The sequence below is a fragment of the Xyrauchen texanus genome, chromosome 5 (assembly GCF_025860055.1).
Source record: "Xyrauchen texanus isolate HMW12.3.18 chromosome 5, RBS_HiC_50CHRs, whole genome shotgun sequence".
Lineage (NCBI taxonomy): Eukaryota > Metazoa > Chordata > Actinopteri > Cypriniformes > Catostomidae > Xyrauchen > Xyrauchen texanus.
In genome coordinates, this window is record NC_068280.1 from 51,543,406 (window position 1) to 51,568,601 (window position 25,196).

The 25,196-nt window shown below is 41.6% G+C and overlaps 1 protein-coding gene across 22 annotated transcripts in view; it reads left to right on the plus strand.

Annotated features, from left to right (window-relative positions):
• The window catches only part of LOC127643460 (uncharacterized), a 119,969-nt gene that overhangs the window by 64,887 nt on the left and 29,886 nt on the right, over positions 1-25,196 (plus strand). For 17 of the 22 annotated variants that reach the window (XR_007970520.1, XM_052126231.1, XM_052126230.1 and 14 more), the window contains 4 exons: positions 2,118-2,414; positions 4,294-4,581; positions 4,710-4,946; positions 5,992-6,291. Coding sequence is in view for 21 of the 22 variants with exons in the window: in XM_052126231.1 (XP_051982191.1) it covers positions 2,118-2,414; positions 4,294-4,581; positions 4,710-4,946; positions 5,992-6,291 (1,122 nt within the window). In the remaining variant the exon portion in view is untranslated. The remainder of the gene's footprint in view (positions 1-2,117; positions 2,415-4,293; positions 4,582-4,709; positions 4,947-5,991; positions 6,292-25,196) is intronic. The other 5 variants (XM_052126232.1, XM_052126242.1, XM_052126240.1 and 2 more) reach the window with 4 other exon arrangements.

A 25,196-nucleotide genomic window follows, 5' to 3' on the forward strand; every position in this document is an offset into this window, starting at 1 on the left:
TGACTCGTCACACACACACACATATACACACAACACACACACACGTGTGTATGTGTGTTGTGTGTATATGTGTGTGTACACACACACACACACACACAACACACACTTACACACATTCAATCATGCATACATACACACTTACACACACACACACATATATACACACACACACACAAATACATATATACATACATACATACATATACGCATATAACACACACATGCATACACACACAACTTATACATACATGCATACACACACAACTTATAAATACATACATATATACACACATGCATACACACAACACACATGCATACACACACACACACAGCACACACATGCACACACACACACACACACACGCATACACACACACAACTTATACGTTCATGCATACACACACACACACACACACACACACACAACTTATACATACATGCATACACACACACACACACACACAACACACACTTACACACACACGACACACATTCATGCATGCATGCATACCTACACACTTACACACACATATACATACATACATACATACATATACACACATAACACACACACACATGCATGCATACACACACACACAACACACATACATACACACACGTTATTATTTTTTTATATGTTAGACTTATTTATTTAATATAATCTCACATCACTCTTGTCAATCTGCGCATTTTTTAATTTTTCTGCTGTGTTCAGTCGCAAAAGTAACGAAAGTGTCTGGAGAAATTAATCGGAGTAAAAGTATAAATTTTCTCTTTAAAGTCTAAATAAGCATTTATACTCAAGTAGAAAAATATATATACTGTACTGTTAGGGGTATAACAGTTGTGACCCGGACCAAATATGGAGAAAGAAGACCAGGAGTCGAGAAGTTCAATTAAAGAATCAAAATTTACTGAAGAATAGTTTGCAGTGAAATTGGTAGAGCCAGCGGCAAAGTCTCACGAGGAGATCGAAAGCCAACTCGTACCTTACACAAAATCTTACATCAATTATACCATTTGCAAGGACGTACATTCCATTATTTCACTCCTGATTGGCTAAAAGAACATAACGTCACAACATATAGACAGCCGACACTTGTCGTCAGAGCCCGAGATTTACATCTGAAGTGACCTCGCAAATGGTCGCGGGGTGTCTTCGAGTCGGCCTGGTGTGCATCCCTGGGTTCAAAACCTGGGTAGAAGGTCAAACGCACACACAAAAGACTGACGAACGACAGTTCTTCTCTGGGCACAGGAGAGCCAGAGCACAACATTATCAGGCCATTTGAACCAAAACAGAGAGATAAAATATTCAATCCTCGGGCAGAGGAGAGGGTGGGAATAACATACATTTCTTCCCTAAAGAAATAATAAGAGAAAATCACACTTCTACTATTCAGGTAGGATTACATAGGACTTTAAACCATATAATTAGTCATGGAAAGGTAACAATCAAACACAGAACACATCTAGAACATATGTTTAACGTATTCTCCATGCCCCCCCGAGAGGCTGGAGAGCATCACAGATAAGCTTATCCTCAAAAGACCTTCAGCCTACGTGCAGGACAGAGAGAAAAGACTCTGGAATGTTCCTAAAAGAGACTAGTTAACATTCACACACATATGATTCAAAGTATATTTCAGTTATGCATAAGAAAATAGAATTGATTATGTGATCATGCATATAGTTAATTCATCACTTTATTAAAGAAGTTAAGCAACAGAATATATATATATTGATATTAAAGGATATATATATATATGTATTGATATATCTGAAGAGGCAAGGGATTTTGACCCTCACCCTTCAGTACTTAAGTACAGTAACAAAGTATTTGTACTTCGTTACTATACACCTTTGCATACAGAAACATACACACACACATACACACACACCTTTGCATACAGATACACACAACACTCATACACACACAAACACATGTCATTATATTGAATGATTATCATAGTATTTGTATGATATTCTAATGTATAGCAATAAATATGATATCTTGGTATGTTAGAGAACAATATAAAAAACAATGGTACTTTTTATCTGTTCATGGCAAAGACATGCTTATTGAATGTTCACTAACATATTCTCTTTATTCACAGGTCAAGATGTGAAGAAAGCAGTGGGTGATGATGTCAAATTTCGTCCAGACAATATTCCTTCTCCTACCGTCAGCATTATATGGAAACACAAAGACAATGATGGAATTATGGTCAAGGCGATTGAGTGGGACACTGATGATGTTGATGTTCCGAATCCTAAATTTAAAGACATCGCAACTCTCGATGAGAAGACTGGAGAAATCACTTTAACCGGTTTAAAGCTTCATCATAGTGGAGTTTATACCATTGAGATCAACAGTAAAGAGCAACAAAATAAATTCACCTTGACTGTTATGGGTGAGTGAATGTAGATTATTAGTATAGATTTTCCCTCAAACAGATGCCACACTTAACTAGTAATAGTCTGTGATATATTGTGTATATATGCACCGTGGAGTAAAATGGTAATAAGATTTATTACCGACCAGGCCCCGCCCTCTACCCTGTCACAATCACATTTAACACAACATGAGTGTGACGAGGAGGAGGGCGTGGCCGGGCTGTGAGGGTGAACGGGCAGCACTGAGTCAGATGATCAGTGTAAGAGCGAGATAAAGGGGAGATTGAATAGATTTATTAAATCGATTATTATTCAAGGAACAATAATTGTATTGACAAGTGTGGTGTTTTGACTTTTTTTTTAATGTATTTTATGAATTATTAATACCTTACCATCGGATCATTAGATCCCGCCATCGCAATGACAGTGCCTACTAAAGGGCACAAACTCTAGGCCGCGGGTGTCATGACCATTTATATTTCTATGGTTATGACATTGTGTACAAAAGAAGTCCGATTTCATTGGCTAGGTACCAACCTATAAAACGACTCCTGTGCCCCCTCCCCTTGCCCCACGTTTCTCTCTCGCCAACACTGAGTTTGCAAGTGTGCACAAGGTAGTTATGCATCAGATATATCGTGAAAATAGTTGCAAAAGTCAAGGTGCGAAGGTTTGAAATTGGAGTGACAGATTTGAGAAGTGCCTAATTGAGGTTGTACTGTGAATGTAAGTTACATTAAAGAATGTATATGGAGAGATAAACAACCTGCCTTCATACCCTCACTCACACACACACACACGCTCATGATAATAAACGGCAGGAGACGAATAAATAACATTACGCATAACATTCAATGAAGCCTCCCCGGAGAAAATTACCCACAAGCATGTAAAACAAATAACCCAACAACAAAATGTACTGTTGGTTTCCTAACCAACTAGCCAGCCCATGTCCCGGTGCGGCAGCTTCGGCAAAAAAAATTGCAGTAGCTGTCTAGCTCGTGTTTAGACAGACCAACAATATTTGGATATATATTTGACATTCTTCATCTGGAACTCTTCACTTCTGCAGTAGACAGTGTGTTTCAAAAGCATAGACAACTTGTTATATTAAAATATATTAATATATATTATTTATTAAATAAATAATAAATGTGTTATTCAACAATATAGCAACAGAGAAAGCATTAAAAGCATTAGATTACATGTTTACTGATAGTGGCACCTGGTGGCCAAGGTTGGTACCGCATGCATTTTCTTTTTTTTTTTTTTTTTTACCTTGTGGTTCAGGGCTTCCATAGTTTTCATATATACTGAATTAAATTGTTTTCTTAGACACACACACACACACACACACACACACACACACACACACACACTCATATACATGCACACACATACACACATTCATGCATGCATACATACATACATACATACATACACACAATACATACATACACTCATATACATGCATGCACATACACAATACATACATACATACATACATACATACACACGCGCATACATACACACACACAACTTCTACATACATACACACACACAACTTATACACACATGCATACAAACACACACACGCATACACACGTTATTATTTTTTATTTCATAGTACTTATTTAATATAATCTATTTTCTGCTTATTTGTTAGATTTATTATAGATGAAGTTCTTTTTGCTGTAGACCAAATTATTTGTATTATTATTCATGTATATTTGGCATAAATATTCATATTATATATTATTATACATATAGACAACACGTAAAAACTAGATCATGTAGTTAGAGTTATAGAAGAGATTTCATTTATGATTCTTTCTCTAAGCCACAAATTTGAAATGTTGAGATGAATTATTCTTCTATATTTCTTCTTTATTGTAGTCTCGGGGGAGGAATGTAAAGAAAACCAACTGGAGGGAACATCATGCACCATGAAGTTAAAATCACGTGAGAAGACAGCAGAAGTAAAATGGACCAATGATAAATCTGTGATTATAGCTAGAAGGAAAAAAAACAAGGACACCGTAAAAGATGGTTTCAGATTGGAAGTCGATGGATCCTTGACATTTATAAACATTAGAGTGACTGAATCTGGCCTGTATGATTTCAGCACTTACGATTCTGTTGGCACAGAGACTGGTAGAGGCCAGAATAAAATTAAAGTTTACGGTAAGATGTTTGAGTCACAGTTACACACTAAATAAGATCACATGGCTGAACTGTCCCTTAAATGCAAGAACTGAGAGGAATGAAAAGCTATCGGGCATGACAGTGTTATCTTCACATTTGTTTTTCAGCAAAAGTCCCCAAACCAGATCTGAAGTGGACCTGTAACACCGATGGAAATGTTACGCTCACCTGTAATGCTGGAAACGGAGAAGATCTACAGTACACCTGGTTTGACAGAACGAATCCCATAGAAAATAAACACACCAAAACTTTGATCTTGCCTCTAGAGAAAGTGAATAATCAGTATTCTTGCTCTGCCAAAAATCCCGTTAGTGAAGCCAGAAGTGAAAGTAAAACAGTAACATGTAAGTATCAATTAATGTGCTTGTAGTCCTTAAAGGAACAGTTTGCCAAAAAATGAACATTTGCTTAGAATTTACTCACCCTCAGGCCATCCAGAGTTTCTTTCTTCATCATATTACCATATTACACCGCCTTTGAGTCATTTTAGTGACCAGAACAGAGACTTGTAGGGGTGAGCTCTTTTCATTTGGGCCAATAAGCAACCACCTAGAACACCCTGTAAGCTCCAGAGCAATGTGCAAAAAACACAGAAAACAAGAGCATAGTAACAACCTGGCAACCACATACTGTAGCAATGCGCCAAACACACAGCAGAGATTACCTTGACATCTGCATTACATGCCCTAGCAACCAATAAGAAAACCATAGGACAGTGCATCCGGAAAGTATTCACAGCGCTTCACTTTTTTGCAAATTAATAAAAATTAAAAAGGAAAAAAATCACATGTGCATAAGTATTCACAGCCTTTGCCATGACACTCAAAATTGAGCTCAGGTGCTTCCTGTTTCCACTGATCATCCTTGAGATGTTTCTACAACTTGATTGGAGTCCAGCTGTGGTCAATTCAGTTGATTGGACATGATTTGGAGAGGCACACACCTGTCTATATAAGGTCCCACAGTTAACAGTGCATGTCAGAGCACAAACCAAGCCATGAAGTTGTTTTTTATTTTTAATACATTAGAAAAGATTTCAAAGTACAGTAACAAAGTATTTGTACTTCGTTACTATACACCTCTGCATACAGAAACATACACACAGACACACACAACAGACACACAACACTTATACACACACAAACACATATACACTAATACACACATACAAACACATGTACACAAACATACACACACAACATAAACACACAAACACATGTCATTATATTGAATGATTATCATAGTATTTGTATGATATTCCAATGTATAACGATAAATATGATATCTTGGTATGTTAGAGAACAATATAAAAAACAATGGTACTTTTTATCTGTTCATGGCAAAGACATGCTTATTGAATGTTCACTAACATATTCTCTTTATTCACAGGTCAAGATGTGAAGAGAGCAGTGGGTGATGATGTCACATTTCGTCCAGACAATATTCCTTCTCCTACCACCAGCATTCTATGGAAACACACAGACAATGATGGAATTATGGTCAAGGTGATTGAGTGGGAGCCTGTGGATGGTGTTGACGTTCCGAATCCTAAATTTAAAGACATCGCAACTCTCGATGAGAAGACTGGAGAAATCACTTTAACCGGTTTAAAGCTTCATCATAGTGGAGTTTATTCCATTGAGATCAACAGTAAAGAGCAACAAAATAAATTCACCTTGACTGTTATGGGTGAGTGAATGTAGATTATTAGTATAGATTTTCCCTCAAACAGATGCCACACTTAACTAGTAATAGTCTGTGACATATATTAGTATGTACCGTAGAATAAAATGGTAATAAGATTAATAGTTTCTTGATCTAAACAAACCAATAAGTACTAAGATTCTACCATGTTTTTTGGACATGTACCACAGTATGGTAATCATTGGATGTGAGGGCACAGCTATATGATACTGCCAACAGAATATTATGTTACGGTAGTTTAATCATTTTTGACTTCATTATGTTGTTGTAGTCTTGGTGGATTTTACTCTTATAAATTTTTAAATGGTGTCTTTTACAGAGCCTGTCCCTAAACCAAAGACCAGTGATCCAGTCTATGAGAAAGATCTGTTTACTGGTAAGACATGATTTATTCTAGAGACGACAGTACGTGGATTTTTATTAGAGGTTAATAAAGTTCCTTTCTGTTTTCATGTATTCATGTTAGGGCTGAAACGATTTGTTTGTGTTAAATATTGTAGACGATCCCATTCATTTAATCACTGTAAAGGGATTAATGGAAAGGAGGCGGCGAGAACCGGCTTGATAATATAAATAATATTTATTGACAAACTTAACCCAAAAGACACAAACACACACATATGTTGGACAGCTGCCTGTAAACGCTCTCTCTCTGTCACACAACTGTCCACAGTCGGCCTTTATCCCTCTCGGAGTCTTGATTAGAGCAGAGTGTGAAAAACAGTGTGAAAAACAGAGCGATAAAGTTTCAAACTTCTCCCGGCTGATAAACGCTCTCGCGCGGAGTCACTCGTCCCTCATGCGCGTTTGCTGCAGCTAGATTATAACATGATGACTCATGATGTATTGAATCATAATATTCTGTCTTGATTAACACGGGCTAACAATTGGGGTAAATTCTGTCATGTGACACAACATTTTTGCGTTAATGCCAATTTTCTCAACAAATTGTTTCCAAATCTTTTTTTTCCGACATTTGATGTATCGATATGAGTTTATGCGCTAGAGTTATACATAAATATTATGTCGGCACTTGTGAAGTTTTAGCGATAATTTGCATTTCCATCAGCTTTATTTTGATGCGCTAAAACTTTTTCCCTTAAAAAAATCCTTGGATGGAAACGTAATCACAGTCTGTCTCCATGTTTTCTTTAGGACTCTTATTTTGAATTATTGTCCCAGACTACATTACCCATAGTGCACTGCACTCATCACTTCCATCTGTTCCACATTATCCTCACCTGTCTTCTACTGCCTCATTAGTTCCTTTTGTATATATATATATATACCCTGCAGTTTTGTTCATTATTGGTCATTCTCGAATAGTCGAACAATCTCTCTAATAATCGTTAGATTAGTCGATCATCAAAATAATTGTTAGTTGTAGTCCTATATATCATAAAAAATATATTAAACTGCCAATAACTTTAGCAAGGCACGTTAATACCGTTATACCGTTACACCCGAGTCTGATGGTAGTTTTCATATCGAAGTACCCAAATTCTTAGTCTGTAGAAGTGTGTTAAAGAATGTGTATTCATCAACCTGATACATGTCTGACATCATCACATGGGCTCATTGAACCAACTTTAAACTTTTACTGATATTTCAGAAAGGAACACACATACTTTCCTCACTATAAACCATAGTATTAATATTAATGAACATTTATTTCCTTAATATTTTAATATGTGGTGACCCCTTTATAAAAGCAATTACAGGGCTCCAGATTGTGACTTAAATGTTCATAAACTGTTCATTTTTGTTTATAATGTAAAATTTGTGTTTTTCATTTATCTGTTATAATTTTAATTGTTAATTTTGCAATGTCAAACACCAGATTAGAATGACCTAAAATGAACTTTCTTCGAAATGATCATTAACTTTTTCTTTCTTTTGTTTTTTTGCATTGAAAAGTGCTCCAATGAATGACTCCACTGACCGAGAGGAGTTTGACAAACATGTAAACCCTGAGCCCTCCTGTGGTCCGTGCATACATCGATTCTTTTAGTATATGGCACTGAATGTATAAAAATATTAAACTGCTTGCTTGAATGGTGCTCAATGTACATTGCTGCTTTTTCTTTTAAAGAAGGAACCATACTGGAACACTACGACAATTGTTTGTTTTTTTGCTTAGATAAGGATAAATTGAGGAAGTTTTTGAGTCATCATCCTGCACTATTGTTACTCTGATTGTTAGCATGAAAATGAATCCTTGTTGTCTGCAAGATATCTGGTAGGGTGACCATATTCTGGTTTTCCAAAAAGAGGACACCTTTTTGTGTGTGTGTGTGTATGGGGGGTAAAGGGCTCAAAAGATTGACAGATAGGAATTTGGCCAATAGTTGCTGCAAGCCTCTTATAATTGACTAATTGGTGCGCGAGAAGGCGGGACTTGCAAAGAGGGGTTAAAGCAATGCAAACATGTGCACACTCAAAATAAAGTATTAGACCAGATACACATCATAATGCAAGCACAGCTGAATCCCGGACATTTTTGCAAATTTAGAAATCCTGGCCGGATGCATTTTTAAGGTCCGAAAAAGAGGACATGTCCAGAAAAAAATAAAAAAGACGACCTGTCCGGGAAAAAGAGGACGTATGGTCACCCTATATCTGGTAATGTGTTCTTATTTAAAGGGAAAGCCACAGATAGTGAGACTTTGTGGTCTGCAGTATCATACACAAGACATCTGCTTTTCTATGAATTTATTCTCTTACTTTTTTCATTTGTTTTATCTACGATGTTATTAAAATTTATTACAAAATATAGTAATTTGAATGCAATAATCTAAATAAAGTAATACAGCATGTGTATATACAGTCATTACATTCATTAATTCAAATGTCCTCCAACCTCAATAAAAACAATACATTGGAGTACAATTAAATGATAACAAAGGAAATAAATACAGTATTATTTTCACTTTGTCGCTGTATTCTCTAGTTGTCTATTTACAACATTTATTCATTTACCTTTTAATTCGATCCACAAATGATCACGTGTAGGTTTTATGTCAGTACCTTGATGTTTTGGCTTTATGAAATGTGTTTTACCTTTTCTCTGGCACTGCAAATGTATAATAACTGTATTCAGGAAGGCAAGAAGTTTTTTTGTCAAATATGTCATTTAGATTTATTCTTTGTTCTGTCTCTGTATGTCTGAATGAACGTTACATTTATATAGTGCTTTTCTGACACTTCACTCAAAGCGCTTTACACGGTGAACAGGGGAATCTCCTCAACCTCCACCAGTGTGCAGCATCCACCTGAATGAAACAACATCAGCCATAGTGCACCAGTAAACTCACCACAAACCAGTATGTACACACACCGATCAGCCACAACATCTCGCTAATTTGCTAATATGGTACTAGAAAATCACTTGCCATTATATCAAACACAGTTGAAAGTTATTTGGTTCATTAAATGAAGCTGAACATTGTCTCTGTGTTTGAGTTCCACAGTGTGCAATAGACTGGCATGTATGAAGGTCAATATTAGGTCACAAATGGCAGAAAAAGAAACTGCTTTCTCTAGAAACTCATCAGTCAATGTGTTGAGGAATGAACACGATACAATGCTTGAAATTGCTGAAAAAACAACAACAACAACTAGCTAGGGCTGGGCAATATGGCCAAAATTGTTATCACGATAATCTTTTACATATTGTTCGATATCGATATTTATCACAAAAATATTCTCTACAAAACTGCACAGGGGGTCCAGAGACGGCCAAAGCAGTGGGGTCTGCGGGATCTTTTACCAAATTTACCGTCTTTTACCGTTTATCAACTGAAAATGAATGTTAATGATCATCTGTGTGTTCTGAAGCATATTGACAGCAGTCCAGTATTTGTTGGATGAAAATTTAATATTTTTAATATTTCTTTAGATTCAGATACTCAAGTATGGGACATAGAAGCCCTTCACTGTCATAAACAGGATTTCTCCCATTTGACAAACACATAAGAAGGCTACAGGGGCCTTACAAATGGATGAAACTCAAGAAAGAAATGTTCAAGCTGTTCCAGCACCCCCAGCTGTGGTATGCTGATAGGGGTATACTGCATTATAAGTGTGTAGATTAAACTTTTGAGGCACTGTGAAGGACATGGGGGCCATTGTGCTCTGTTGACTGACAACAGACGTGAAATTCACATCAAGAATCCAAACTTACAGTATAATGCTTGATTTCATGTAAAGATGCTATTTGAGTAATCAGATGTATCACTTGGTGCTGGATGCCACATAACAAAATTATACAGTCGTCAATCGCTTACCATGGATGCAGGCACGGATTTAAAAAGCAGAGGTCCCTGGGCACAAAATTTTAACCTCAAAAGTGGCTTAAAATGTATTCATACCCTTCTGTAGATATTCGATAACAGATTTTTGTTTTTAGTTCTGAGGGAAGGGAAAAAGAAGCAGAAGGACATGGAGCAGCTCTTACAATATTTTTACAGCTGTATCTGGGACTTGTACTTGCTTTTGTGGTCACAGTCAATGGATGCTTCTCATACTATCAAGAAGCCAAGAGCTCTAGGATCATGGAATCTTTTAAGAACCTTGTTCCACAGGTACAGTATAGAAACGTAAAAAGAAAAACAAATCCCATTATTTGAAGAAGTCGGTGATACTGAGTTCTCATAAAAAGGGTGTCTTAAACGTCATTGATTTCAGCTCACTAAATAACACAATTAATACACACTGGCTTAATCGATTCCTTAAAAATCCCTCCTGTATTTGGAACATTTTCCCTCAGCTTGCCTTCTCACAACTTGGTGGTGCAAAATTTGTTCTTTTATGTAATTATAATATTCAAAAACTCTGTCAAGCTTTCTAACTTTCACCAACACGTTCTTTTAGCACGGACTCTCATTTACAAGCATAACGGTTCTCCTCATCGGTGTTACATGGAACAAAAGGAACATTCTATTTTAGAATAAGTCATTGTTCTGTAATCACTGGTTCAGTAATGGAATATTTCACATTAGACAGCTCTTTAATAATGACGGTTTGCTTTTTAGGTATACTGAATTAATTTCAGAATATAATACACCAGTAACTCCTAAAGAGTTTGCCACAGTTATGGATGCTATTCCATCTGGCTTACACATGATTTATAATATTTTATAAAATAATACTCTCTCTTTAGGTTCATTACCCTCTCCTAAACCTGTAAGCACTCTTATTGGTGAGATGTTTCACTGAGGAAAGGAAGGAATCATAAAATAAGATCTCTATTCCTTGAGAACATTGTCTCTGCCCCGTCTGCAATCTCATATTGGACTCTTTGATCATTTAAATTGGAAAACTATATGGTCCATGCAAAAAAGCTAAAAAGAAATCTCTTTTAAATTAATTCATAATATTTATTAGGGCTGCACAATTAATCGAAATGAAATCGAAACCGCGATATGACCTTTTGCGATTTAATAAATAAATAGTCTGCTCCCTTAAAGTTTATTTCCGCTGCTCAGTCCAGTCTATATTAAATTAGTGCGTTGTTACAGTGTTTTAAGAGCGGTTCTGTGCTCCACATCTCCCTCTCATGCTTACAGTAACAGAAGTGCTCAGAGTTCCATTCAGTTTGCTCACGTGCGCTAAACGCATTTTACACTAAACATGCGCGTCCTGCGTGATGCGTTTTTTATTATTATCTGCGGTAGCAGCACCTCAGTGTCCGCAAGGCACATGTATCATAATAATAACAACGCAGAATACAAGATGGCGTATAATTCAAACGTCTTTATTAAATGATTGCTGAGCAATCAGCATTTACAGTAACACCTGCAGAGTCCGGAAACACGCGCTCTTCATTCTCCTGTCATTTGTTTACCTCTCACGAGACACCGTGTCGCACTTATTACACTCCCCGCGGAAACAAGTGAAACGGAACTAATATTACCAACATCCAACAAAATGAAAAGGAAGGAACATACATATAATAAATCTATTAGAGCTGTCGATTTAACGCTTTTAACGTGCGATTAATTTGACAAAAATTAACGCGTTAAAAAATTAACGCACTTTAATCGCAATGTTTAACTGAGAAATTCAAGCTTGTGGTACCACCTGTTTACTCCAGAGGGCAGTAATCGAAATTTCAGCTGTGTGAGCAACACACAGTTTATACAGTGAAGAAAACAATGTATTGCGTTCGAAACACTTGGAGCGCAAATGCGATCTTTAAAGGATTTTAAGATGTGTTTAAAGTTTAACTATGTTTAACTCGACACAGTGACCTAAACATTTTATTTTTATGACGCAACACACCCGAGACGCGACACAAGCATGTCTGACGCAGGTCGTACGGTCTTTACCTCATACATACACAACGAGGTTAAGGAGGTGTCCTTTAAACTGTTACAGCGTTTTTACCCCGTCGATCTTTATTTAAGAAACATGCTGCTGAAATAGATCCACTTTGCTCCTTCTGTAATGTGGTGATGAAAAGTTTGTTTGTTTGTACATACCTCTATTTTAACTAGTTTTTCTTTGCTTTTTAAAGACGTTTTATTTGGTTTTCACAGATTTGATAAGTTAAGCCCCTATTTGCACTTTTTTGTGAAGACTTGAAATATTATTTAAATACTCTTTGTACCTCCAACAACTCCAAAGCACTGAAAACCATTGCACTATGTAATTAATATAATGTCTTGGCATTATTGTAAATTATATCTGTAGTATTGTGTACTATGTGTACCCCTGGCTTGTTTCTAAAAAAAAATAAAAAAAATGTCTGATAATAAATCATAATAAATCTCCAAATGATTGACAAATTCACTTGTGTAATGGATTGCTGTGAACTGTGTGTCAATGATTGTCTTATGATCAATAATATGGTAATAATCAATACATTGTATTCTAAAACCGCTTTTTGTGTCTTATTAATGATGAACTCTTCTGCTGCAGGAATGTAGATCATTTTAATTATCTGAATATTTGTTTATTATATATATATATATATATATATCATTTTTTAATATTTAAAGATAACTATGTATAATTATTTCATCATTATATATTGAATTATTGTTATATGAGGGGCTCTCAGCAAATATTTGTATATGCGATTAATTAATCGGGACACCATGTAATTAATTCGGTTAAAAATTTTAATCGATTGACAGCCCTAAAATCTATCAAATATTTTTTACTATAATATAATGCATTGCTAAATTAAATATAATGAATACAAATAATTAAATTAAATGGTGACAAACTAACCAAAATGTTCACTTTAACTTTAATTACAGGGTTATCAGTTCAACATTCTTTAGGACTATCTCATATACAGTAAAGAATAGTTTGCATAAGCCTACTAGTTTTTAAGGCTTTAGAATAAAGAGTTTCATTTATATTTTAAAATTACATTTTGTTTATACTGAATTTTTCAATCAACCAACATTATTTTTGACAGCAAAAACTGGGCAACAACTATGATTAGGGACAGAGATCCAGAGGGAAACAGGGACATTTAGTTAACAGTGACATTGAGCAGAAAGCGGTTTATATAACCAGTTTTGACAGCTGCTGATAAAAAGTTCGATCAGTATCGATAGATGAGATGAAAATTGGAGATCTGTGTCAGATTTAAAAATCCTGATTGGAGCATCCCTAATATTCAAGTTGACTGTGTTTCACAAACTAATGATGATGATTAGTGAGCTGAGACCCCATCACAAAATGGACAAAAACGGGTACATGGTGGATGGTAATATTTGGATATGAAGAAGACTTTGTTTCACTGTTTATATTTATTTGTTTGTGGTTGAACTGAAAAAAGGTCTCAGTTTGGTTCTTTTTAAGAGGGCTCAAATGTGAACACCCCAGTTTTTACTGGGTTAGCCTTTTTGCAGTTGAACATGTCATGAATCATAATCGCAGTTCAAATCGCAATCGCAATATTTTTCGAAATAATCGCAATATGACTTTTTGTCCAAATCGTGCAGCCCTAATATTTACCCTGTCAAAATGTTTTGAAAGAAAAATTTCAGATCTGATTTTGACACTAATTGCTGTTTTTGTCAGAATGACACTCTTCATTTGTTTTGGTCGTGCATTTTTTCTCTGCAACTTTGGAAAGATGTTCGTTTGTTTCTCAAACCAGAGTTTTTCAATGAATCCTGAAACTGTTATTTTTGGATTTGTCGAAGCGGGTCTAAATGCCTGCTTTATAATAAATGTAATTATTTTCCTATTGTAACGAACCCCGCTCCTCTGCCCCATCCCCGCTTCCTCGAGCGCGCACGCTTGCACTCCGCGAGCGTGCTCACTTCCCGCTCCCTCGCTCCGCCCCCTTGAGCTCGTACGCTCTTTTTTTCCTCCCTCGAGCACTCACGCTCTTTATGCAATTACGAGCTCTCGCTCGTAAACTCTCTCCCCTCTCTGACTCATGTTCGCATGCACGCTCCGGTGGCCAGAACATTATGACCACCGGCACTTTCCCAATCACCCCTTTATTATGTACACCTGCACTCGTCCCATCACCTAGTTATTCGTTTCACCTGCACCGCTCGTTTGTTCCCCTATATATATCACAACCCTTTCGTTTCACTCGGGTTGGTTATTGTATGTATTTAGTTCCCGTATCGTTGCCCGCTAGTCTCGTCTAGTTTTGCCCCCGCTAGTCTCGTCTAGTTTTGACCCTTCTCTTAGCTTGCCAGCCCCCTATTCCTCTTGTTCCCCTGCCTTTTGCTCCCTCTAGTCCCCTCTTATATACATCCTGTTTACCCCGGCTTTGACCCTCGCTCCCCTCGACTACTCTCCCGGATTTGGCCCCCCTTTACTCTCTTTGATTCCCCGGCTTTTGACCCTACGCTTCCCTCGACGACTCTTCACTGGATTTGCCCGTTTGTACTGTTGCCTGCTTTTATTGTTTTAATAAAAGCAGTTTTTGACTTACATTGTGACTGTCTCTTCTTGTGCGGGTTACAGAATAACCAACCACACCGTAGACAGTCACAATGTACGCTCACTGGATTCAGCGCAGCTCTCTAGAGCGGATTTTTGTGGCGTGTTCTGAGCGCTGGATTTGCGGCTGGGAGAGATTACCACGCACTCACGGCCCAGGGACAGCAGGTAAGCACTTTGTTTGACTTTTGTCACCCTGTTCTACCTGTGTCTGTCCCTGAGCCTGTTTATGCTCCCAGCGCATTTCTGGCGCCGTGAGCCTTCAACCCCTGAGAGGTTTGACGGCTCTTCGGACGCTGACCAAGGGGTTTTTTGCGAGGCAGCGGTTATGTAACCCATAGCCCCACCATTAACATTGTGGAGCCAGCGGCTCGACTCGTGTGTTTGCGCCAGGAGTCAACCCTTGGAGGATTATGTTGTGGATTTTTGTGCCCTGGCCAACCAGGTGAATTTTAATGAGGTGGCTCTGAAGACTATTTTTCAATGTGGACTGAATGAGCCAACCTCATCATTAATGCCTGGTGGTCGCTGCTCCCTCAACCTGGCTCAGTATATTGACCTCGCCCTACTGTACGCTGGTTCCTCGTTCACTGTGGGGGAGGCAGACACTGAACCAGCGCTCCACACCAAGGCCCCCGTCTCGAAGCCTTACACGGCCCCCGTCTTGAAGCCTTACACGGCCCCCGTCTTGAAGCCTTACACGGCCCCAGTCCCTAAGCCTGTCACGGCCCCAGTCCCTAAGCCTGTCACGGCCCCAGTCCCTAAGCCTGTCACGGCCCCAGTCACGAGGCCTGTCACGGCCCCAGCCTCGAAGCCTGGCACGGCCCCAGTCACGAGGCCTGTCACGGCCAGCGAGCCAGCGCCCATGCCCGCCACGGCCAACGAGCCAGCGCCCATGCCCGCCACGGCCAACGAGCCAGCGCCCATGCCCGCCACGACCAGCGAGCCAGCGCCCATGCCGCCCGCGGCCAGCGAGCCAGCGCCCATGCCCGCCACGACCAGCGAGCCAGCGCCCATGCCCGCCACGGTCAGCGAGCCAGGGCCTGTAGCCTCGACCGTCCCCATGGCCACGTCCCCTGTTGGCGAGGCGTAAGAGAAGGAAGAGGGCCCCTTCTCCCCAGTCTCGTCTTGTGCTCAAGACCGCAGAGGGTCCCGCAGAGTCTCCCACGGCTCTGCAGACCTCTGCTCCGCCCTCAGGGTCTCCCACGGCTCTGCAGACCTCTGCTCCGCCCTCGGAGTCTCCCACGGCTCTGCAGACCTCTGCTCCGCCCTCGGAGTCTCCCACGGCTCTGCAGACCTCTGCTCCGCCCTCCGAGTCTCCCACGGCTCTGCAGACCTCTGCTCCGCCCTCGGAGTCTCCCACGGCTCTGCAGACCTCTGCTCCGCCCTCGGAGTCTCCCACGGCTCTGCAGACCTCTGCTCCGCCCTCAGAGTCTCCCACGGCTCTGTCGGGTTCTGCTCGCCCCTCTGAGCCCTCCCGGGCTCCGCCTCCACGAGTCTCCAAGGGCCCCTCCACGAGCCTCCTAGGGCTCCTCCTCACGAGCCTCCCAGAGCTCTACCCCTCAAGTCCCTCAGGGCTCCACCCTTCAAGCCTCTCACGGCTTCGCCTCTCGAGTCTCTCAGGGCTCCATCCCTCGAGTCTTTCATGGCTCCACCCCTCAAGCCTCTCACGGCTTCGCCTCTCGAGTCTCTCAGGGCTCCATCCCTCGAGTCTTTCATGGCTCCACCCCTCAAGCCTCTCACGGCTCGCCTCTCGAGTCTCTCAAGGCTCCATCCCTCGAGTCTTTCATGGCTCCACCCCTCAAGCCTCTCACGGCTCAGCCTCTCCGAGTCTCTCAGGGCTCCGTCCCTCGAGTCTTTCATGGCTCCACCCCTCAAGCCTCTCACGGCTTCGCCTCTCGAGTCTCTCAGGGCTCCTCCGCCTCTCAGGGCTCCGCCCCTCCCGAGTCTCTCAGGGCTCCTCCCCTCTCAAGCCTCTCAGGGCTCCCCTCTCCCGAGTCTTTCAGGGCTCCTCCTCCTCTCAAGCCTCTCAGGGCTCCCTCTCTCGAGTCTTTCAAGGCTCCCCCCTCAAGCCTCTCGAGCCTCCCAGGGCTCGGCCACTACAGAGCTCCTATGGCTCTGCCTCCCGAGGCCTCCCTACGGCTCCACCTCCCGAGCCTCCCAGGGCTCGGCCACTAGAGGCTCCTATGGCTCTGCCTCCCGAGCCTCCTACGGCTCCCCTCCAGAGCCTCCTCACGGCTCCACCTCCCGAGCCTCTCATGGCTCTGCTCCCAAAGACTCCAGAGCTTCCTAGGGCTCCGCCTCTTGAGCCTTCCACGGCTCCACCACCCGAGCCTCCTACAGCTCTGCTCCCTAAGACTCCAGAGCATTCTAGAGCTTCGCCTCCCGAGCCTGCTGCGGCTCCGCCTCCCAAGCCTCCTACGGCGCCACCTCCCCTGGCTCTGCCTCCAGTGCCTACCAGGGCTTCACTCCTGGAGCCTTCTACGGCGCCACCTCCCACGGCGTCACCTCCCTCGGCTCTGCCTCCAGAGCCTTCCAGGCCTTCGCCCCTAAAGCCTCCTTCGGCTCCACCTCCAGAGCCTTCCAGGCCTTCGCCCCTAAAGCCTCCGTCGGCTCCACCTCCGGAGCCTTCCAGGACCCCACCTCCGGAGCCAACTACGGTGCCGCCTCTGACGGCTCCGCCTTTCACGGCTCAGCCCGGACTTCCTGACCCTCTACCTGTCCTGTGGCCTCTTCCCTGGCCTCCGGACCCTATTCCTGTCCTCCAGTTGCCTTACAGACCTCCTGACCCAGTCTCTGCCCTATGGCTGCCCCCTAGACCTCCCGACCACCCGCCTGTCCACTATGTTCCCCCTGACCTTGTCTTGAACTGCCCATTGACCCCCATGGACTGTTTCATTTCCCTTTTGTGCCTTCTGCCCCCCCGCGAGCTCACACGCTCGTTCTGTTCCCCGCGAGCTCACACGCTCGTTCTGTTCCCCGCGAGCTCACACGCTCGTTCTGTTCCCCGCGAGCTCACACGCTCGTTCTGTTCCCCGCGAGATCACACTCTCGTTCTGTTCCCCGCGAGATCCCACGCTCGTTCTGTCCCCTTGCGCTCCTCGCGGCGGCGCGGCCGTCAGGAGCCGTCCTATTCAGAGGGAGTACTGTAACGAACCCCGCTCCTCTGCCCCATCCCCGCTTCCTCGAGCCGCACGCTTGCACTCCGCGGCGTGCTCACTTCCGCTCCCTCGCTCCGCCCCTTGAGCTCGTACGCTCTTTTTTCCTCCCTCGAGCACTCACGCTCTTTATGCAATTACTGAGCTCTCGCTCGTAAACTCTCTCCCTCTCTGACTCATGTTAGCATGCACGCTCCGGTGGCCAGAACATTATGACCACCGGCACTTTCCCAATCACCCCTTTATTATGTACACCTGCACTCGTCCCATCACCTAGTTATTCGTTTCACCTGCACCGCTCGTTTGTTCCCCTATATATATCACAACCCTTTCGTTTCACTCGGGTTGGTTATTGTATGTATTTAGTTCCCCATATCGTTGCCCCGCTAGTCTCGTCTAGTTTTGCCCCCCCCCCGCTAGTCTCGTCTAGTTTTGACCCTTCTCTTAGCTTGCCAGCCCCCTATTCCTCTTGTTCCCCTGCCTTTTGCTCCCTCTAGTCCCCTCTTATATACATCCTGTTTACCCCGGCTTTGACCCTCGCTCCCCTCGACTACTCTCCCGGATTTGGCCCCCCTTTACTCTCTTTGATTCCCCGGCTTTTGACCCTACGCTTCCCTCGACGACTCTTCACTGGATTTGCCCGTTTGTACTGTTGCCTGCTTTTATTGTTTTAATAAAAGCAGTTTTTGACTTACATTGTGACTGTCTCTTCTTGTGCGGGTTACACCTATGTAGATTTTATATTCATAAATGTACGTTTTTGAATCGTAAACTTTGTATTTTTTTGTATGATAACTTACAAGAGATAAAACAGTATTTGATTAATATTTCATCTTCTCTTAACAAAAAAGCATACTATTTACAAGGCCTACAAACTTTTTACTTTAATGTGTAATTTTCTTTTAATTTAAGTAATACTCTCTTTCTTTCTTTCTTTCTTTATTATTTTAGTTACTTTTTAGTTTTGTTCTGTTTTGAGTTATGGTGTTGGTAAAGTGTTTTCTTGAACTATTCTTTATATTGCTGTTATTCTTATTACTCATTGTTGTGTATTAATTTTGTTATACCACACTGTAAACTGAATTTTCAAATAAAGCATAAAAAAATAAAAAAGCAATGTTGGCTGGACAGCCAGAGCTAATTTTGACGCACGCGCCCAGTGCGCCCACTAATAAACACTTTCGCTTTCTTCGTTTACGGGTGTGTCTGTATATAAAATGTGATTGTATTTTATGAGGAAATTATAGGCGAATAAGTGTATGAAAGCGTATTTTATATGAAAATGGCGAAACGTCTAAAGTGGATCTTGATCTCAATCGTCGTACAGTGTGTGTCAGGTAAGAGAGGCTTTCGAACTTAAACGTTCATAATAAACTCGTAAAAGAGTCTTCCGGTTTGTCTGCACATTCAAGCGGTATAATTTGCTTTATAGCTTCATTTTGAAATACTGAATAATTACAATTTTTACAATTACAATAATGTCATTGCAGTTACATTACTAGGTTCATAATGTTCAGTATTATGTTAGTTAAATAATAATGTTGTGTTTATACATGATTATGGGAGGGGGGTGGAGTTAAGTGGGAGGAAGAGAGTTTTCCTTGTTGATTCTTCCTCTGGTACACTATAAACTCATCCATGAGTCTACACAAATGGTCAGAAATGTCAAAACAACATAAAAATGTTGTCCACTTGACACAAAAACACATATCATGTTAGTTTGACATATTTTATTTTAATGTTAAGTCAACAAGTTTTCACTTTTGAGTTAACTGTACTAAGATTTATAAAGCACATACTGTATAGCGTAATGTGCTCAATTTCAATGAACAACAAATACATTGTGTACTTGGCATTTAATTTAACAGTCTACTGAACACAAAAAAAATTATTGTTTTTATGTAGTGATGACATCAGGTGGTAGAGCGGATCGGCCGCTAATCGCAGGGTTGGTGGTTTGATTCCCGGCCCACACGACTCCACATGCCGAAGTGTCCTTGGGCAAGACACTGAACCCCAAGTTGCTCCCAATGTCAGACAAGCGCCTTGCATGCAGCTCTGCCATCATTGGTGTGTTAATGAGTCACAGTGTAAAGTGCTTTGAATACCGCTAAGGTTAAAAAGGCGCTATATAACTTAAGACCATTTACCATTTAAAAGCTTTGCGTAGAAACAACACCTAAATTTGTGTCAAGTGCACTCAAAACTTTCATGTTACTGTGCTGGACTAAACAAAGTTTTATGTTTCCACAAAAGTGTAAGTAGAGTGAGCGAGTTTGGATTTACAGTGTAGAGGAGAGTGTGTGTGTGTGTGTGTGTGTGTGTGTGTGTGTGTGTGGTGTGCAGCGTGTGAGAATAGCAAGATGGCAGTGAGATTGAGAAGTGTGGAGGTGTGTTTCGACCATAACAGCTCAATCTTTGTGACGTGTTCAATAAACACTACAGAGTTCAACTGGCATTGTGTTTAAATGTGAAACGCTACATTTGCTGTTAGAAGTGACGGACTTATGGCACTTTTCCACTGCACCTTACGGTTCGACTCAACTCTACTCGCTTTACTTTCCTGAGTTTGCTTTTCCACTGCAGTTTAGTGCCGCATCAACGTGGGTGGGATTATAGGCTGATCGTCATAGTTGCGCCGTCTCTACTGCCGTGACATCATCTTAAACGCGACACAAAACAATAAACAATAACACGACTGCTAGCTGTTAGCTACTAGCTCATTGTGCTGCATAAAGCAGTTGTTGCATGATGATTTTACACAAGTGTAACAGTTAAATTGGCCTGATTGTTTTAGAAGCTTTCCAGTAGCTGCTCAACTAAATAAAGTGAAGCTTTCAAGCAGAGTATAGAGTTAACGTACCATCCTCCAACGTGGACTCCAACAACGCCGTGGCCGAGTACAGGGCACTCTCCCTCCCATTGCTCGCCGGTCTAGATAGCGTCCATTAGGTCGAACCACTTCCACTTTTCCTTGATGGTTCTGTAGTCACTTTTTTTTTTTAACTTTTCCCTACACTGTTGGGAGGTCCGGTGGTATCTGTGTGCGGCCAACAGCTGAGACACTTCCTGAAACACTTTTTCATTTCGTTCGTCGCTAACGAGAGGAACGTCTGCACCTTTTCGCACAGACATTTCTTTTTACAATTGGAAAGTCGCTTGAACAAATGATACTGCTATCGCTGTTGTTAACTTTAAAACTAGCGGGTTGATGTCCCGTGTCACAAATTCAGTGACGCTCAATTCCAATGATTATAGTTTATAAAGTTATAAATATGGATATTTTTCTTTCAAAAACGCTTCAGAAGGCCTTTATTAACCCCCTGGAGCCGTAAGGATTACTTTTTTGATGGATAAGTGTGTTTATTTGGGCTTTAAAATCTAAAGGTACCAAAAAATCCCATTATAAAGCTTGGAAGAGCCAAGATATTTTTTAATATAACTCTGTGTTTCGCTGAAAAAACCAAGTCATATACACCTAGGATGGCTTGAGGGTGAGTAAATTATGGGATCATTTTCATTTTTGGGTGAACTAATCATTTAAGAGTTTTGGCTAATGACATTGAAAGCCTATGCAAACGTGCTTATGCTGACATGCCACCCACAGTCCAGAATGAACTAGCTAGAGACTGATTTATCCAAGCCCTGAGCCTAAGAGAACTACATATTCAAACGCAGCTGGCTCACCCTAATACTTTAAGTGAAGCATTGGAGCTCGCTGTGGAAAGAGAGATAGTAGGAAATGGAATGGAACAGGGTGTCGTTTCACCAGTGGTGCGAACTGCAATAATGACAGATCCACCCACCAGAGAGCCTATACGATGAGATAACACCGCACACACAGCAGCACTGCAGCAGGGCCGAACAATGTCAGAACTTCGCACATGTCATCGGCTCCTATGCTGCTTGGGCTGTGGCCAACCGGGCCACCTGATTAGACAATTTCCCAGGTTCAGTGGCTTACAGGGAAACGCCCAAAGGCCAGTGTAGATGGGAGGACACGGGCCTGTGATGATACTCCCCTGGGTATGCCCACGCCTCAAGATGGGGAACGTGGGTGGGTGAATGTGCTATATCAGCCGCTATAGAGACAGTAATGACAGTGGGGTGGAATTATGCCACATACCAATTTTAGTGGAGGGAGTTACGTGTACAGCCCTGGTCGACACAGGATCAAATACGACTTTGGTGCATCCTGATCTGGTCCCAGTGGGGACTGCAGTAGAACCGACATCAGCTCGACTAAAAACTGGGACTGGTGATTTTGAAAGGTGTCCTTTCTGTTCAATGTCTGAGACATGTCTGTGTCGTTCAACACATGGGTGGCTGAAGTGCAAGACCCTGCATACTTGGCTTAGACTTCTTTTAGGCTATAGGTTGTGTAGTAGACTTAAGCGGAGACTTACATGCTCTTCCTGACAGACACGCTGTGCAAATGACCCCACCTTCGCCCATATCTGTGTATGCTACGGAGAACTCAAGTCACGCCTGGCTGCTGTGTCCTCCTATCAGCAGCTCGACCCAACTTGCTTTTCAAATTCACAACACATGCTACCCCAGGTTGGCCCTGCCCAAAGCCCCATACAACTCCGTGAGAAGGATTTGGAATGGGTTTCGGCAGTAAGAGACATCTGGGCCAAAAACAGTGATGGGCTGAACCAACATCAGCAGGATGACTTATGGCAGGTCATGTCAGATTTCAAAGACATTTTTGCTCTTAAAGGGGAGCTATTATGCAAAATTCACTTTTACATGGTGTTTGAAGATAAATGTGTGCGGCAGTGTGTACACAACCACCCTATAATGATAAAAATCCAACCAGTCCTTTTTTTAATTCCCATTAATCATAAGAACTGTCTCCGTTCACCGTTCAAATTCTGTACAAAGTGATGGCCCTGCCCACGACTGTTGAAGGACTGTGCTGCACCTGTACACCAATTAATAAGTGAACATTACGCAACATGTTCAACGTGTTTGTTTTTATGTGTTGTTTCTTTATAGCCATAGACTGTAAAAAAGATGGACGACGCCCTTCAGCTCTTTTCCATTGGTGAGAACTGAAGCCGCCAGTGTCCCGATATGGTGCTGACATCTTGGGACTTGAGTCTGCGCAGTTGCGATTTCGGCACCAGACCTGCGCAGTAGTGAGCAGGAAGTAAAGCTGCGAAATCAAGGCCCCGCCCTCACTCGCTGAATCAATCGCAAGCACACGCCCCTGCACTTTTGATTTATGATGGTGTGAAATAATTAATTATAGAAATTTAGATACTACATTTAAAGCTCAGTCTCCTTAGTGCTTCAAGATCGAAAAAAGTCTACTTAGCTCAGAGAACCTGTCAATCACAGGTGTCAATCATGATGTCACAGCACCGTTTTTAGAGCATCAAATAACTAAAAACAAACTTATTTTGAAAACAAACACTTGAAATGACATCAACGTGATAGAAACTACAGTAAATGACAGAAACTATCTTTGGAAAAAAGATATGTGAAGTGTCATTTAATTGTTTAGTCGGTCTCACGTCCCGTTGAATAACATGGGGAGGCGGGGTTTATGACCTATACTAGGACCAGTCACCGGGGGGCGATCGAGACGTTTTGGCTTCACTTTTGAGGGCTTGTGCGGCACACTTGTTTATAGCGCATAGCAAACGTTGTAACAGTATTTGTGTATGTGTTGCTCATCCAACATTGCAAAACTGTTGAAAAAAACTCTACAACAAATAAATACATTTATAAAATAACCACTCTGAAACTTCCTGGTTCATTCTCAAAGTTGTTACTTCTGATGGAGTCTCTCCCTCATCAGTGTCTGACTCCAGTTCAAACATATAACCACAATTTTCATGTCAGTTATATTGTTATGATGTTTAATTATCCAAAGCAGAGATGTCAAAACTCCGCCCTATTCTGGATACGGGATGGGAAGCACCATCTCATTTGCATTTAAAGACAAAAACTCACAAAAACAGCTTGTTTTTATTCCCACCCAAAAATTTGCATTTTCAACATGGTATAATAAATGATCTGTAGGGTATTTTGAGCTGAAACTTCACAGACACATTCTGGGGACACCAACGATTCTTGTGAAAAGGGGCATAATAGGTGCCTTTTAATGATAATGAGGTAGGCCTCACCTATCTTGTGTGGCATGTTATTGATACCGGGGATTCTGCAGCAGACAAAGAGCTAGCGTTATGATGAAGAAAGGTATAATTGACCCATCTGATCCTAGGGCCTCGGCAGTTGTCATGGTGCCCCAGAAGAAAAGTTCCAGATGGCGGTTCTGTGTAGATTAGAGGCCGCTAAATAAAATATCAAAAAAAGACTCATATCCCCTACCTAGAATAGACGAGTCACTTGACTTAGTGTCCAGCTCATTCTGGTTCTCCACCCTTGACCTTCAAAGTGGCTACTGGCAAGAGACTGCTGTGGCAGGGCGGAGGGCGGGGTCGGGTTGAGATTATACACACCCGGTCCCTTATTCGGCTAATTAAGTGTCCGAGAGGCATAAAGGCTGATGGCAGAGGGTGGTGCGACGAGAGAGAGATCGTTTATGGACATGTCCATCATGTGTTTGTTTGTCTTTTGCTTCAGATTTATATTAAACTATAATTTACATTGCCATGCCGGTTCTCGCCTCCTTTCCATTGAACTACGTTACACTGGTGCCGAAACCCGGGAAGGAGGAGGGATGCCCGTCGCAGAGTCCCCTGGAAGGAGGAGGGACCTCCCGGACGTGGAGGGGTGTTCTCGCCTCCTCCTTTCCATTGAACTACGTTACACTGATAAGGGACCGGGTGTGTATAA